This window comes from Theobroma cacao, chromosome 6 (genome assembly GCF_000208745.1).
Source record: "Theobroma cacao cultivar B97-61/B2 chromosome 6, Criollo_cocoa_genome_V2, whole genome shotgun sequence".
NCBI classification, from domain to species: domain Eukaryota; kingdom Viridiplantae; phylum Streptophyta; class Magnoliopsida; order Malvales; family Malvaceae; genus Theobroma; species Theobroma cacao.
In genome coordinates, this window is record NC_030855.1 from 74,276 (window position 1) to 92,182 (window position 17,907).

The 17,907-nt window shown below is 34.0% G+C and overlaps 1 protein-coding gene across 2 annotated transcripts; it reads right to left on the reverse strand.

Annotated features, from left to right (window-relative positions):
• LOC18595037 (exocyst complex component SEC10) lies at positions 5,324 to 17,719 on the reverse strand. Of its 2 annotated transcripts, none has more exons than XM_018123639.1 (25): positions 17,467 to 17,716; positions 15,197 to 15,265; positions 14,816 to 15,070; positions 14,656 to 14,730; positions 14,094 to 14,195; positions 13,911 to 13,961; positions 13,732 to 13,837; positions 13,348 to 13,458; positions 12,936 to 13,027; positions 12,633 to 12,801; positions 12,471 to 12,547; positions 12,255 to 12,353; positions 12,069 to 12,159; positions 10,534 to 10,619; positions 10,272 to 10,445; positions 9,766 to 9,819; positions 9,564 to 9,692; positions 9,378 to 9,470; positions 9,133 to 9,279; positions 8,647 to 8,744; positions 8,295 to 8,379; positions 7,819 to 7,877; positions 7,514 to 7,612; positions 7,347 to 7,430; positions 5,324 to 5,839 (listed from the first exon to the last, which is right to left on the reverse strand). In XM_018123639.1, exons 2-25 carry the CDS (start codon positions 15,263 to 15,265, stop codon positions 5,761 to 5,763), a joined length of 2,484 nt encoding a protein of 827 aa, XP_017979128.1. In that variant the 5' UTR covers positions 17,467 to 17,716; the 3' UTR covers positions 5,324 to 5,760. The 2 variants fall into 2 exon arrangements, 1 of the variants encoding a protein (XP_017979128.1); XR_001928538.1 differs by having other exon boundaries at positions 5,808 to 5,839; positions 7,514 to 7,629; positions 17,467 to 17,719.

The following is a 17,907-nucleotide window of genomic DNA, read 5'->3' on the forward strand; positions in this document are numbered from 1 at the left end:
CAAATGGACATATTCGGGTTATTTCATCAGAGACATGCTCACGTGACAAATTGGAAGCCTATGCTGAAAATCCTCCAAATTTGGAGTTTGCCTCGGGTAAGTGCATGCACAATAAAGAACTAAGTGATGTTCCTTCTGTTCCCTCTTTCTCCGAAACAAAATACACAGAAATCGAGATTCATCCTAGGGTACAGCGTAGAAGACATTCAGACACTGAAGTTTCAATTGATAAAATATTAAGTTTAGCCTCAGACAAAGCCGTGGACATGTGGGAAAATGATGAGGACTCGAATGAAGATGACATCTCGGTGAACTTTGCAGCTAGTTGGGAACGTGAGAGGTATTTCTAGTGCATTAAATTTTAGGCATCGTAAAGTACATTTTCGGTTTCAAATTTTATTACTCTAGATGCATCTCCGAAAATTTCTTATGCTCATGTAACTTGGAGGTTCAGTTCATGTCCCCCTCCTTTGGACTTTATATTGGGTAATTAATAAAATTAACAGGGTAGCTGGGCCCTGCGCATAATTTCAGCATTAAAAAAAAAACTGATTAAGAGCTTACTATCTTTAAAGCAGTCAATTTTGCTTTTGGACTTTAGCTGACTAACTCCTTTGGTTATTTGACTAAAAGACTTCTGTTTGTAGCTCATTTGTAACTCTTTATTTTGACAAGTATTCATGTTTTCTTTCTAGTCATTAATTTATTATTTACATATATTTTTATCCCGCACACTCAAGTAGTAGTTAGACATTAATGAATGGGAATGTTTTGTTATCATTAAAAACTTATGGAGCCAACAATTAATTATTTACAATTAGTTATTAGTTACACAAACTGTCATTGTCTTGGATGATTTATCTTCTAACAATGTATGTTTTATGGCTAAAAAGAATAAAGATAGTTGGCTATAGCATAGGAAATTAGGACATGCTAGCATGAACACAATTTCAAAATTACTATTTCTAGATCTTGTAATAAGGTTCCCTAAGCTAAATTTTGAAAATGATCAATTTTGTGATGCTTGTGCTGAAGGCAAACATAGGAGAAGTTCATTTAAATCCACATTGGATGTAACTACCATTAGAACCTTATAATTACTTGACATAGATCTTTTTGGAACAATTAGAACTACTAACGTAGGTGGAAAGAATTATGGTTTAGTAATTATGGATGACTATACTAGGTTCTCTCGAGTTTTCTTTTATGCTCTCAAAGATAAAATTTTAAAAATATTCACTTCTTTCTGCAAAAAGTTGAAAATGAGAAAGGATACAAAATAACAAATGTTAGTAGTGACCATGGAAAACAATTTGAGAACCTAGGCTTTAAACAACTTTGTGATGAAAATGGGTATACTCATAACTTTTTAGCCCCTACAACTCCATAACAAAATGGAGTAGTGGAAAGAAAAATTAGGACTCTAGAAGAGATGGCCAAAACCATGCTATTTGAAAATAATTTAACTAGATTTTTTGGGTCAAAGCTGTTAATACTTCTTGTTATATTGTAAATAGAGTAATGGTTAGGCCAACCTTAAAAAAAACTCCCTATGAACTTTACAAGGGGAAGAAACCTAACATTGCTTACTTTTATCCATTTGGTTGTAAATGTTATGTATTAAACAATGGAAAGGATAACCTTGGTAAATTTGATGCTCAAAGTGATGAAGGAATTTTTCTAGAATACTCTTTGACTTCTAAAGCCTATAGAGTGTTTAATAAGAGGACATTAGTTGTTGAAGAATCTATTCATGTATTATTTGATGATTCTAACCCTCTTCCTAGAAAGGATAACTATGATGATGATGTAGGTATCCTTGAAAAGCAAATTGAAAAGCTTGATCTCAATATTGAAGGATCCAAAGTAAATGAAGAGGCACCATAAAAAGAAAAGCAAAAAATTGAACAAATTGTTGAAGAAGGTGAGCCTAGTTATCCAATGGTAAGAAAAGAGGTTGATGAAAGAAAAATCATTAGTGATCCTAATCAAGGGGTAAGAAATAGAGCTAAAGTTCAAAATGTTTATGACTATGTTGCTTTTATCTCACAAATTGAACCTAAGAACATTGATAAAGCTTTAGATGATGACCATTGAATACTAGCTATGCAAAAAGAATCGAATCAATTTGAACAGTGTCAAGTGTGGGAGCTAGTTCCTAGGCCAAGTGACTATCCAATTGTAGGTATTAAATGGGTCTTTAGGAACAAAATGGATGAAATTGGAGCCATAATTAGAAATATGGCTAGGTTAGTTGCGAAAGGATATAGTCAAGAAGAAGGAATAGATTATGATGAAACTTATGCTCCGGTAGTTAGACTAGAGGCAATTAGAATGTTTTTAGTCTTTGCATACTATATGAACTTTAAGCTATATCAAATGGATGTTAACAATGCCTTTCTTAATAGACTAAATAGTGAGGAAGTATATGTTGAGCAACCTCTTGAATTTAAAACTCCAACTTTTTCGAATCATGTTTTTAAATTAAAAAAACATTTGTATGGTTAAAGCAAGCTCCTAGAGCTTGTTATGAAATATTGTCAAAATTCTTAATTAAAACTGATTTTAATAGAGGGAATGTTGATAAAACTTTCTTCATCAAAAGTAAAGGAAAGACATCTTAATTGTGCAAGTTTATATTGATGATATTATTTTTGGTGCCACTAATGAGCTTTTTTGTCAAGAGTTTGCTAAGACTATGCAAGGAGAATTTGAAATGAGCATGATAGGCGAGCTAAATTATTTTCTTGGATTGCAAATCAAACAAAAAGATGGCACATTCATAAGTCAAGCCAAATACACAAAAGACATGCTTAGGAAGTTTGGCATGGAAGGCATAAGAAATACCACACACCAATGAGCACCTCAACAATGCTTTACAAGGATGAAAAAGCTACACCCGTTGATCAGAAGCTCTATAGATTTATGATTGGCTCTTTGCTTTATCTCACTACTAGTAGATCAGACATAAGTTTTAGTGTAGGCCTTTGTGCTAGGTTTCAATCATCTCCTAGAAAACCACACTTAAGTGCTATCAAAAGAATTTTTAGATAATTAAAAGACACATTTAATCTAGGAATATGGTATCCAAGGAGTTCCATGTTCGATCTCCACTCATACTCGAATGCCAACTTTGGTGGATGTAAAATACATAGAAAGAGTGCATCCGTTACATGTTAATTTTTAGGTAGTTTGTTGATCTCGTGGTTCTCAAAGAAACAAAATAATGTACCTCAATCTACTACCAAAGCTGAATATGTGGCTGTAGAAATTTATTGTGCTTAAGTGTTATGGATGAAGCAACAATTGGAAGATTATGGACTACTAATGAAAAGAATTCCCATAAAATGTGACAATACTAGTATCATAAATCTCACAAAAAATCCCATCCATCACTCCAGGGCTAAACATATAGAAATAAGTCATCATTTTATTAAAGATCATTTTCGAAGAGGAGATATTGTTCTTGAATATATAGGTACAAAAGATCAATTGGCTGACATCTTCACAAAAGCACTTGATAAGGAACAATTTTGTAAAATCAGAAGTGAATTAAGTCTTATAAATCCATCTTTAAAAAAAAATTCTTTGACTGGTAGCTACCTCTTATTAAAGTTTTTGCATAATGTTAGATGTGACAAGCATGTATAAGTCTACTTCTTGTTCCCATATTGCCTTAAGAATGGATAGTGTTTTATGTCTATCTTGCTTCCATTTAAGGATAATGTTTGTAATGAAATCATGCATGATACTTGACTCTTACTTGTGCATACACCAACCCACATGTCCATTGATATCTCATGTCTGATTGTCATTCAATTATATATATATATATATATATATATATATATATATANTTGTCATTCATATATATATATATATATATATATATATATATATATATATATAGACACACACAAATATACATTCATATGCATTCATGCCATGGCCATCTAATTCTTGAAGTATGTGGAAAAGGTGTTGAGGAAGCAAATTTTCTTTCCAAACTCATGATTTCGTCAAAAATTCACTTGCACTAGGTCCACATATTGCTTCAAATGTTTTTGCACAAGTTATGCACTCATCCTTGATAAAAAAAAAAAAAAAAACTCAATTTTGGACTTCTTGCACATTTTTAAAAGTCAAAACTCTGTTTTTTCAAGGCCACCTAAAAACATCTATCGATAGATAACTTCTAGAGACCAAAATTAAAATCTTCATGGCCTATCTATAAATCCTTCATATCTATCAATAGATAGAAGTCAGTAGCCAAAACTAAAAAATCTGTGCTTGCTCCATCTATTGATAGATCGAGGGAATCTATTGATAGATAGAAGTCAGTAACCAAAAATAAAAATGTTCCCTCTATCTATCATTAGATACCGGCAATCTATCGATAGATGACCTGTTTTAAGTTGCTGCCCGTACATTTTTTTTTCCCAAACCCGCGGCACCCTCTCCTATATTCTCTCAAATCCTCTCACTTCAACATGGTTTTTCCTCGATTATCCTCCGTTTAAAGTGTTTCTTAGTACACAATTTTTTCAGGTTGCCAATAGCCAATTTGTCAACCCATTCCAAATTAGACAGTAGAACCATGATTTTACACATATTATCATCCAATTTTTATCGACAGCAGGAGCCCGAAAAGTCTTAAGAGGCTCAACATCAGAGCGACATGATTTTTTCTCAACAGTTCGAATATCATTACCATTTCTCACTTCCCCAATGAGAACCTCCTTGAATGAAGTCGCCTTCTTCAAAATGGGATCACTCCCACTAATGATGGGAGAACAGGCTCCTTAATGATGAAAAATTGATTCAAGAATGTTACTACTCGTTTTAGGGCTACTTTCATTTTCACCTTGCGGTGATGTAACTTTTTTACTTCTGGACTATTTTCGCTGCTTCACGTGATAACACTTGACTTCCTATTTCTGAATTACTTTATCTATTTTATGTGATAATAGATAATAAACTTTAGAGATAATATATTATATTTACGTATTGGACACCAAATTTGTTCTAATGTCCATTTCAGAATATGTACTTTAATTCAATCAAATTAAAAATCTTAAAATTTTAAAAAATTCAATAATAAATTCCACCTTTATTTTCTCTTCAAATTGCCCCTTTGAAGTCCAAATTTCAACGTAAATATTGTTGTCCAAATACAAAACAATCCAGACACCCTTTACAACAAAGACAATTTTTAATGGTGCGATTTTGGGTAGCATATGATCCACAGCCTGTCTCATACAAAACTACGCCGAATAGACTTTCTTACAGCACATATAGAGAGCCCTAAATGCAATAATAGAAATAACCCTCAAAATAAGCTTCATCTCATTAAGAATCAATTTCAAATCAACCACATACGTGCAATATGTATTCTTACGTTTCAAGTTCAGGGCAAAAATGTACCGAGATTAAGCCTTAAATGTTGTCATCCACCAATCAAAGGTTACCATTTACTGACAAACCGGGACATTGGATCTTTGCTTATTGAAAATTCAAAGAGAAAATTGAAAATAATCTAACTAGTAAAACGAAAGCCATATCAAAAACTACAAACATATTGTAGAAAAGAAAATCTAATGTCCTCAATTTTTAGTTCAACAATGAGCTTATTATCCACACCACCAGCTTTTGACTTGGTATTTGTGGCCCAAAATTGGGCAACCTAGGCGTTAGCCACAAGGAAAATGCTTGAAATAACGTCCAGGAACCTATACAGCATATCAGCATGCCACCTCTAGATCAACTAGAACTTGACCATAAAGAGCTAAGTCTTGACGCAAGTTTTGCACTCTTGTAGTCCTCCCTAAGCTGAATAAACCTGAATTGGGACTCAAATCAAAATTAGCAACCACAATGGAGAAAAACCCATTGAGCACCAATATCTAAATTCACATTAGAACAGGCAAACACAAACATAGATGGACTGATCCACATGGACAAGGTACAAATCAATGAAAAAAAAAGACGCCCTTTCTCTTGAATGTTCCTTTCATATTTAGGTAAAAGAATATGGGAAGTACCGTTCAACATTTTCACTAATTGCACTGCCAATATAACTGATTTTGTTAATGATGGCTAACTTTTTTGGTGGGTGAGAGATGAGCTGAGTTCCTGTGTGAAAACGGTTCTGTGTTTGTGTTATCTAATTTTTTGTTTTGCATTGAGGTTAAGGATGAAGATCTTTTCCAAAAAAAAATTCTTCACCTTCTCATATCTAATTGGTGTTTTTATGGGCAAGAAAAAGAAAGAGCAAGAACAAGATGCTGTTCTTAAATCTAGGTTTTTGGCCATTCTTGGTGCTGCTGCAAATCCAGAACATGGGACTTCGCTACGCAAGACATGAACATGCTATTGGACAAGAAAATGAAGCAAATTGGAATGTGCAAAATCATCTGAAAAACATATTATATCTTCTTGAAGTGGAGTCTTAAGATTTTCTATTTTTTATAGTAAACAAATGATTACGTCTTTTGTAATTTTTTTATTGCACATCTAGCCAGAACTCAAGAATTCTAAACATAATTGAAAATAATATTTGTAATTTTTTGTTAAAACTATTATTGAAAATATGAATTTTATGAGTTGAGGATGGCAAATTGTTTGGTGAAAAAATGATAATGTTCAGTGGGTGTATTTTGGTCTTGGAGACAAGTTTTTGTTGCCTTGGGTAGGGTGATTTTTATTAAATATTTAGGAAGCTTTTATTATGTAAGATGAATATTTGTAGAATGATTTTAATTATTATATATGTAGGATGCCTTTATTATCTAGGATAAATATTTGTATAATGATAATTTTTGTGAATGTTTTTAGTTATTTTATTATTTATATATAATATTTTTAATGTTGAAAAACATGTTTTGGATGTCTTGCATAATTGATGAATTTTGATATTTTTATGGTGTCATGGTGGAAAATATTTGAAGATGAGAATGGAAAATATTCTTTAAAAGTGATCCAAACAACAGAAAATATTTTCCTCAGTTTGTCCAAACAAAAATTACTAAATTTTCCAGTAAAATGTTTTTCACAAATAATTGTTTTTCCCAGCAAGTTAATATCTGGTTACCAAAGAGACCCCTAATTTTTTGCTTTGTTCTTTCTATTTATGTTCTGCAAAATAAGCAAACAACAAAAAAATGAAAGTATAAACCAAATGAAGCCTTATTTAAGAACTATTCATTACTTAGTTAAGGTTTCTCAAGATGCATTTTGAGTGCAAATGTTTAACAAGACTTACAACTGATCCTAATGCGCTGCAGAAAAATAAGCATCAATCATAGAGTATAACCGGCATAAAACAAGATCAATAATATGAACAATACCTTTGTGCATCTTTCCGGATGCTAGGGGTACCCTCAAACAAAGTGGAGAGACTTTCAGGAGCAACAATGAAGACATTGGCCAAGCTGGAGACCAGTGGTTGATCAGTAAAATAGTGGTTCAAATGAGAAAATAGAGGCCCAGTGATTTTATGAATTCAATAACTTACATGCCAAGGAGTTCAAATTTCTCATCAACAGAAGGAGCATTAAAACTACGCACAAATTCTCCATACTCAGTTATATCACGCTTCAGGCGAAGTCCTCCGCTGCAAATCAGTGCATACTAGATTCAAATGACACAGGCAAACAAAGTTAATGTACTACATGTTCTACAAGTTTTTCTGCAGTATACATGAGACCAACTACATCAGAGGCCCTCCCTCGATCAGAAACAAGTCACAACCATACATATCACTGTTGCTATTTCACTGTTAATAGCAGGCAATTGAGACATTAGAACAAGTCAAAATACCTAGGATTAAAAGTGAACTTCTGCCAATGAATAAGTAGTCCTTTGTGCAAGCGGTTTCCCTGAAATGACACAGGATCAGCAATTTCCCCTTTCAAAATATGGTATAATCACTTAACAAAACAGTACATATGGAAATAGGAAAAATAATAAAAGAAAAAAAGGAAATGATATCACATACCCAAAAACAAAAATTGTTGAAAATTATCAAGGGAAACATTGCTTAACAAACTGTTTCAAAATGGACAGGTGAACGAGGAGATATTGAGTTTGTGTGAAATTGGTTTAAGAAATTTCTTAATGTGAAAGCATCCTCGTATCAGATAAACTATAAAACCACCAAATTTTATAAATGCATGGATTTCTTGCTTATACCATGCAAACAAGCTTGTTTGTACATAGAGCAATTTAGTAGACTCAAAAGTCTTGGAACCATGTACATAAATAAACAAGGGAATATAAAATGATAAGAATCATACCAGTTCAGTCAGGAATGCTTGTTTGTTAAGACCCTCTAGTGCAGTGAATGCAGCCTCAAGGACCCGAGAAAGATAAGCAACAACTCTATACAAGGAAAAGAAGACAAAAGATAAATAAATCAAATATTTTGCTTCAACAACAGCAGCATTATTAAAGGAGAGAGCAACTGTATCAGGAGACATTGAAACTGAATGTATTATTTTGATTAACAAGTAACAAAAAGTGAAGCTATGACAAATTGCAAAACAATATAGGAAAAGGACTTGGATCATTTCTAATGTTTCCAAACCAATCAACTTCACATCAATATGGTTTCAAATGACCCCACAAAAGTTGACTAGAAGGACAAACCTTGTGCAAGCATTTGTGGGACGATGATCAGGAGCCATTCCATCATCAGGTGAGCGGTAATCTGTTGCCTTTTGTTCAGCTGATAATAGCCGTTCAACCTGTACAGAAGTTTCACCAATATATAGTCACTGATAATTAAGAAATCTAAAAAGAACAAATAAGCAAGTAACATCTATAAGCTTGGCAAAAAAAATAGAGCTGAATAAATAAGCACCACGTAATGGGTTGGGAAAAGAAGAATTGAACGATAATAAAGAAATATAATGAGACTCAAATCTTTAGGCACTGTATAGAGCTACACTGCTTCAATATTTCGTTTTCCTTGAAGTTGAACACATCCAACAGACATGGGTATGGAGGTCCAACCCCTCCAAATATAAGGAAAAACTTGGAAAATTTTGAAAATACCCATATCCGATAATTATCCCCCATGCTATTGTCCAGAAGAATCAAAATATTAGAAGAGACTGGAAGTGAGCAACTGACCTCGGCCATCACAGTTTCAATGCATTGCTGAAGGCCTTTATAAGCAGCACCCTCTGCACTAGACATTGCTGTGGCCATTTCTTCACAAGAAGCAGCATGAGCACCATCAACAGGCAATAAGAGCCGAGATATAGAATTTGCAAAGTACTGCACATTACAGGTAAGATTGATTTAAATCTTCATAATATCAGAACATTCTTCCACCTCTAACTTTACTATAAGAACAACAATGAAACCCAACATACCTGCTGAACTATGGCCACACTGCTGCCACAACGTTGTACAGCAACCATGAACGATCTGAAACTGCTTTCACCAGCAGCAGCAGCAGCTTCTGCCTGTATATGAGGTAATTAACCACCTTATTTCCATTATTTTTTGGTTAAATTGAAATATAGAATGCACAAAATAAAACATAATCAGGTATTTACCGCAGAAGCAGCTGCAGCAGCCACCCTTCTACTAAGGTTTGTGCCTAGCACAAACCTTTCCCTCAAGGCCGCAGCTTCAGTCAGGTTATCTCTAGCCCGTTCAAGTCCATCTGTTATATACTGGCTGACCTGAAACATTTTGACTAATTAAGTATCCACGAAAGAAATCCAGACAATCTACGAGTTTAATCAACCAACTTACTTGGTCCAGTAGGCAAGTAAACACTGCTTTTACATTGGCTGCAAGCGTAGCAGGCTGTCCAAGACATAGTGCAAGTCATTAGTAATTGATCACATTTTATGCCATAATATCTGCATTCTTTTAGTCTACCCATCCTTTGCTTCTTTTTACAACTGTTGCTAACATTCTGTTTCAAATGCATGCTTAAGTTTTATATATGAATCATGTTACTTTAGCTATAACTTATTTGTCATACACCAATAATCGGCAGTTAAGGCCTCTGCATTGCAATATTTCAGAACTTTTGAAAAAACAAATTAGCTCAATCATGCATCTTCGGAAAGATGGTAACCCACTGGAAGGCTGAAATTTAGACAATTTCCAGAACAATACAGGTAATAATTAATGGAACATCTCAAAGCCTCGATTTTTTTCTCAACCCAGTATTTTCTACAGTGTCTCTTGACTTGCTCAAAAATTGTACACAAGTAACATAGCATAGCATCAATTGGCAGATAAATTATTACCTGAGAAGAAAACAAAGTGCATCTAGATATTGCTTCTTCATTCCACCGTACAAACTCTGTCACAACTGCAACAGATATCGGCTGATGAGAAGAAGCCACTGAAGCCCCTTTAGAGCGTCCTATTGTTCCACTTGACTCAGAAACTTTCTGGCTTTCAGCACGCAGTTCTTCCAACTGCAAAGTATCACAGATGTTACAAGCAGCAACAATGAAGCAAATCAAGGATTGAAACTTTGAGGAAAAGGTAAAGCAATTTGCAAACCTTTGCTTGATATAGTTGTCTAAGAGACGCTTGCTCATGTTCAGGATATTCATCCTTGTGAACAGAAAACAGAGACTCTGTGAGACCTGTAACAATAAAGTAATTTTGTGATTACGGCATAAAAGGTGAATAAATTATTCAAAAGCAATTTTGTTTGAGTCCACTTAACACTGTTTTCTGGTAATAAACAGTTAGAATTTTTCCACTACAATCTATAATATTAAAATATATGTCGATAGCCATATTTTCTGATAAATTTAACAAAATAGTTGCTTATCAAGATAAAAAAAATTCATATGATAGAATCAGATATTCCAAACTCTACAACATAGATCAAGTCCAAAACAGGCTTTGTGAGTTAGGACAACCTCATGTCACATCATTTTTCATTAAAATGCTATATTGTAGATTTGATTTAATTTTTCCAATTCATCCAACACAACCATAATTCATCACCTCTCACTATTTTTTCTTTAATGCCATCAGCAATGCAATGACCGTATTCAACCATCTACTAGAATTAATTAAATCCAATTTGAATAACTATTTAAAAAGATAAAGGAAAGAGATAGCATCCCCTTTAACCCCTATAGCTTAGAAAAATGTCTAATGTAGTACCTGTACTAAAAAAGTAGTTCAACGTGACACCCAGACTTAATTCCATATATCAATCTACCCCCATCCGTGACACCTTAACAAACCCCGTTAAGTTTGCTTTGGACCAACCAAAATGCAACATGTGCCAAGAAAAATGCCATATCACTCAATGGGACCATTTCAAAGTGCACCAGTGGCTACCACAAAGCACACACATGGCAACCACTTCAAAAATTATTGAATTAACCATGTGAAAGGTTAAAAAGAACAAAATTTGGAAAAGAAAAACTTTTAGGTTTTAAAAGATAAAAGAAACAAAAAAAAATTAAAATATATATTTTTATTTTTTAAAAAAATTAAAAAGTTTCTTTTTCCTCTGTTTTTTCTCTCCTTTTCTCTCCTAGCCCCCAATCCTATGGTTGAATCAAGCCAATCATCTGCCGTAGTAGACCAACCAAAGCAAATCACCAGTCAATTGTCCAAATCCGATTGGTTAATGGTCGAATTTGGCTTAAAACAAGGTCAGGAGAGAAAGGAAAGAGAGGAGAGAGAAGGAAAGGAAAAAGAAAAAAAGATTCTTATTTTTCAAAAAACATAAATTCATTTTTTTATTTTTTAAAAAACATAATTTAATAAAAAAAATTTATTTGTCAAAAAAAAAATATTGATCAAGTGTGTCATGAATCATTAAGTAACATGGCATTTGTTTGGCCATGTAACACATTTTGATTGGCCTATAGACATATAGAGTTTCTTATCGGAGTTAGATATTGAGGCTCATTGATAGACGTAATAAAAGTTAGGCACCACATTGAATTTTCTTTTCTAATGCATGTACCATATTACACAGTTTCCTACACTATAGGGCCAAAATGTGACATTATCCCATTAAGAGAACTACAATGGGCTTTGCAAAGGAGCTATTGTCATATTGTTACCTTCAACATCCAAATCACCACATCCAACGGCTCTTAGATCTCTAGCAAGTTCCTGAGTCTTCTCATATGCTACAGCTAGCATTCTCAGATACTGAAGCCTCAAGTGAAATGCAAGTAAAGTCACTATCAGTCACTTATAATTTTTAGATAAGGAAAAATGAATGCATCCTCTATATGTTTACTTACCAATAAAAGTCCACCTTCCTCAATGGGAGGGGGATTCACAAGAGATGGCTTTGATAATAATTTGTCCAAAAGAGTAGTAACTCGCTGCTCCAAAACTCGCTGCATATTACATAGGAAACAAGTCATGATTACAACACCAGTATACAGAATGGTGCTGCTTATAAGTTAAGAAAATGCAACAACATGGGCACATAAAAGACAGATTCTTCAAGACACCTGAACTAAAATTGACATAACATCATTAGGAGAAGGGAATACTGCCATAATTGTGGCTGCTTCTTTGCGTATAGTATCTGTAGGACAAACAACAGAGATACAAAAAGTGTGTTGATGAACTCAAGCCCTTGAATTAACATTGATAATTACTGCTTTCTCAACCTGTAATTTCTTTGTATAATGAAGAAAGGCCACGAGCAACATTGCTAGGACTAGCTTGAGAACCCTGGTTGCCAAGAACTAATCTGGTGTCTGAATTCATGACTTCCACATCAATGAACATTGGACGGGTTGCCACATAATGTTGCATGGCACTGGTGCCCCTGTTAAACTGCATGTGTATAAGCAGAAATATTCTAAATTGATTAACAAGATTCCTTCACAGATCTTAATAACCTGCTCCAAATAGAGGTAATGAGATGATATTTTATTGAGGAAAGACAGCAATAACTATACAATTCACACCTGAGATAAAATTTTAGCACATTCAGACATGGTAGACAATTCCCTTCTCTGTGATGCAGCATCAAACCGAGCCAACAATCTGTTCTCCAGTTCTACAGAGAGTACGGAAAAGATGAAAACACAAGGCTGACTTAATGCACTTGTCATTACAGGATAGGCGAAGTAATTAATAAGACAGAATATAGTGGACTCTTTTCATTCACAATTTAATTCCAAAGCTTCAATAAATGATCAAAATGACAAAATCAACTTACAGAATTTAGTCATAGTAACTATTTCTTTTAGGTATCAAAATAATTTCATTAAAATTTCCTTCTTACAATCTACCGAAAGTCACTCATTCACTCTTTTATCAATCTCATCAGTCACACAGGCTTCGTACAAAAAGAGTGTCATAAAAAAGTTACCATACCATTGCAATACTCCTGAAGATTAGCAACTGCAACTTCTAATCCTCTGCTGGCAGTTACACTTCCGACAACTGATGGCACGGCTCTAGCAATATCCTCCTCAGCAAATGATCCTAAAATCAACAAAAATAAAACATGAAATGTAAAATTTGTTCATAAAGCTTTAAGAAGCATAAAATGCATATTGCAAATGTTGTAGTCATGGAAATAAGTTCCCTATACTGAAAGATGTCACAGTTTTCCAGTAACAATTTCGAACAATTGTTACCATATCAAATTCATAACACCACAATCAGTCACTCTCTTTTCACATACACATTTGGTATCTCAGAGAACTTGTGAATATGTGCGATAACTAAAGCTTTACAAATCAGATGTCATCTTACGCAATTTCTGTGCAATTGAGGCAGCCTCGGCAACACGGCTGTCATCAGAAAATAGCGGCGAAAGTTCCATTAAATCACCTGGGCTGCTATTAAACTCCATCAAGTACTGCAAAGGAGTAAATTGTCAAGGTGTTTAAGCAATTTAAGCAACAGACACGAAATACACCAAGTGGAAGTACCTTTATCAGCTCTATTGTTTGACTAGCAGTTTCACGCTGAGCATCTGCACTCTGACAAGAAAATACCAAATAAATGCAGCTAGGAAAGGCCATAAGGAACTATTTAATTTACCAACATGATGAAAACCTACTAGGAGCAGATAAAAATAGTTAGTGCTACCCAAAACAGTGGACAATCTTTACCTGCAAATGATCTCCTATTTTTGCTGCAGTCTGCCCAACACTTGAAATACGTGAATCCAATCTTGCAAAGCTGTCAAACAGGCCATCTACACCTTTTTCTAGCTGAATAAAAATAAGACGTAATCATAATCAAGTTTATGACCCAATGGTAACTCATATTAGATTCACATTCATCTAAGAACTAGTAATTTGAAGGATCCAAAAGTTCTCAATCTGATTTTTGGCAAAATGAATACTGTTGCTGTTCAAGTCAAGGTACAAATGTGACGGCAGGGTCTTCTAAAACATAAGTAAGAAACATTTATCTCAATATTCACTAGTTGTTCTCATATGGCCCTCACAAACAAAAATAGACAAAACTTTTAAAATTCATCTTTTCTTTAAGAAAAAAAAAAAGAAAAATTCTTCCAGAGAAATGGGTTTTAAATGTACAAAGATAAATAATTCTTTTAAAATCATGGAAGGCATGAAAGAAACACTTTCTTCTTTTTTCTTTATTTTTTCTGACATTTTCTCCATATATGATTCAAAGAAAATATTTGAAGGAATTCTGCTGACTAACCTCAGTTAGTGTCTTGCGGTGCTTAGCATCTTGAGTAGAAACCTCTTTCTTAAGATTGTAGAGTTTTCCATCAATCTTCAACCCATATCAAGAAAATTTAAACATTAATATGCATCCTACAGGTTTTGTAAATCCCATCACCAACAATTAGAGAACAAACCTGCTTTCGAAGATCAACCAACTCTCTGCAAGAATCCTTGAAGAGCGATAATAGAGCATCTACTTCTGGGAATAAAGGGGCAGAGAGTCCTTGTGCGAATTTTGTTGCATCAGAAGAGACACGGATATGTCCATTTGGCAGAACATCTGTCCCACCAATGCTATGTCCATCTGCTGTATCTGCTTCTTCTTCTTGGAAAGACGGCAGGAGCTCATTTACCAAGTTCCCAAATAATGCATCAAAAGAAAAATCACCCTACCAGTCAACAATTAATCATAAAATTATTCAATGACATTCAACAAGCAAAATAAAAAAGGCTCCAATGATCTTTGACTAAGAATACCAAAACATATTGAACCATTCCATGGTTTGGTTCATTACCTTAAAGTCATCAATATCCAGGATGAGTGGAAGATTGCTTGCAGAAGAAGATTTTGACCTCTCTTTCATCTATTCAACATGGATCAAATCAAACAAGTTAACTACTAAAGTTTAATAGGAAAAACAAAAAAAAATCGTAACAACAACATTATTTTTGAGATAAAAAACAATAAAAGGAAACATACATGCAAATGTGATGATTTAACCTACACTAGCCTAATGAAAAAAACTAAACAAAATTCTCCATTTTGCCCTAACATGAGCCAGAACTTTAAATTCTTTAGAAACCCAAAATAAAATACTCCATTTGGTTATTTCTGGCATAGTACTCCATCTTTCAGCTACCGAATAGAAGCAAATGGAAACATGAAACTTGCCTTTGATTCACAAATTAGTTATACAGCAGTTAACTCAAATCTAACTGTGATCAAAGAAACTCATTTGGATTCAAATGGACTGCTACAGAACTAATATTCTTTCTAAAACACGCCATAGATACATTGAACATAACCCAACATGAGATTACATTTGATAGTTCATTGAAATGGAAATATATTATTGTGTGTCACTTACGCTAATGATCCTTAGACTTGAGATCATCAAACTATCTTATGTGTGAATTGTTATACTTTGATATTATCGTATGTAGTCCTAGCCAAGGATATGCAATGAAGTGAATATGGTGTAAAGCATAAAGTACATGAAGATAAATGAGTGGTCAATAAAAGGGAATTTCCCATTGCTTCTTGGAATGTTTTAACTCAAAAAAACCTTAGCCAAAGTAGAATGAAGATTCCAGAAAGGAGTTTTTCAAATTTCATTAAGGAGTTGAGCACAAGCTTCAAAAGCTAAAATGATAAAAACATATATAAAGTAGACATTGAACCATCCTCTGCCTCATCAGAATATTGTCTTGTTTTCACTTATGAGTCATACAGCTAAAATGCAAATTCAACCCCTTTCCTAAATTTGTTGCTAAATATATGCATTATTCTCTACCCGAAAATACATCCAAGATCAATCACTTGCATACTAGTCAAATTAAACTATGTAAAATAAATTAATCAAACAAACGCAATAAAAACCTCAACATCAATACTTAATATACCAACCGATTGCTATAAATTAAGGAAAAAGCTTTTGTGAACTAAAATCTACTCAACATTTCAATTTAACAAGGAAAGAAGTTGCTTTGTGTATTTTGGTAAAAAAGGAATTACGATTCATTGATAATTATATCACAAACTATTAAGAACACCCTTATTCCACTTTCCATTACTATAGATAGTCCTCATATTCAACTTAAATATGCATAAACTTTCAGGCTTGAATTCACTCTTATATGTTTAGCAATATCCGAACACTACATAATACATCATAATAAGCTAAAAAGCATGAAGAATTGTAAACTAAAATGTATCAAAATCCCGACACAAAATAAAATATCTCAATATATAATACCATATTTCACCAAAATAGAAGCAATATACCTAAAATTAAACTAAAAGGCACAAAAGGTACCCCAAAGCTTTAGCTAATGTTTAAAAATTTATAAAAGGAAAGTGGATGTAGAAAAATGCAGGGATCACATCTGCCAATATATGAAAAACATCATCTACAACAGTAGATGAGACCAAGACAGCATTTAAAAGTCAATCTTTCAAAAAAAATTAAAACTCTTCTAGAAAAGAAAAGAAAAAACAAAATAAAAAAAAGCGAGCAACATATTCAATAAATATACAGAAATTCTTACGAACATCAACGCAAATAAAAAACTTAAATAAACTGTCATGGCAGCCCGTCAGAAGGCTGCCACCTCTCTGCTGCCGAGAGCCACTCCCGGCTCTCTCTCAACCCAACTTAGCCTAAAAGGCAAGATTATCCCCTCCCCTACTGTCCAAAAATATGGCCAATCGGATTCTATAAGAACCTCAAATCACAGTAGAAAGGGGGAACCAAAAAAATTTTCGAAACCAAATCTGAAAGTCGTCCCATAACCATAGAACCCCAAAATCCAGAAAAATCTTGCAAGCCATACCACAATTGCAGACAGACGATGCTTCCAAAAAACCAAAAAAAAAAGATTAAAAAATAGAGATACCTATAACCCAAAAAAATAAAAACAAAAGATCCTACATCTACCAGCCAGAAACCACAAAAACACCTATGAAAACAAACCAAAAAGAGAGCCAAAGGATCAAAGGCCTAGCCGAAGGTCAAGGCCTGTGAATACAACAACCACTATCACCAAAATCAGCTGCACCACTCACCTCCTGTCAAAAGAAAACTTCCAACCAGAACCTAAATAAATTACACCGATGGCAATATGACGGCAGCGAGGGGAGGGTAGCGTTGAGAAAGAAGAGGGAGATCCAGAGAAAAAAGAGAGATTTCGGAAGGAGGAAAGAAAAGGGAGAGAAGCCGTCGTGCAAGGACAACCGGGCGACGGTGGCAGATGGCGGCAGTGGTGAGGAATGGAGAGGTGAGTTCGGCCGGTGAGAGGAAGAGAAGAAAGGAAATGAAGTTAAAGACTGAATCTAAGCCGAAAAGAGAAAGAAAATTGGGCCTCAAAGCTCTAGGCCCAATCTAGGTGCCATCCACGCCATTGGACATTCAAGTCCAAGATCAAGCTCAAACCCAACAGAGAAAAAAGAGTTTCTCAAAAAAATTTCCTCCGAAGTATATTTTCGAATTTCTTTTTGTTCTTTAAT

Excerpts from the sequence above, each read along its gene's own strand:
- LOC18595037 (XM_018123639.1), bottom strand. The coding sequence starts at position 15,265 with ATGAAAGAGAGGTCAAAATCTTCTTCTGCAAGCAATCTTCCACTCATC. Across the intron at positions 12,802-12,935 it reads GTGCTAAAATTTTATCTCAG|TTTAACAGGGGCACCAGTGC; the intron begins GTGTGAATTGTA and ends ATACACATGCAG. Across the intron at positions 10,620-12,068 it reads TGGTGATTTGGATGTTGAAG|GTCTCACAGAGTCTCTGTTT; the intron begins GTAACAATATGA and ends TTATTGTTACAG.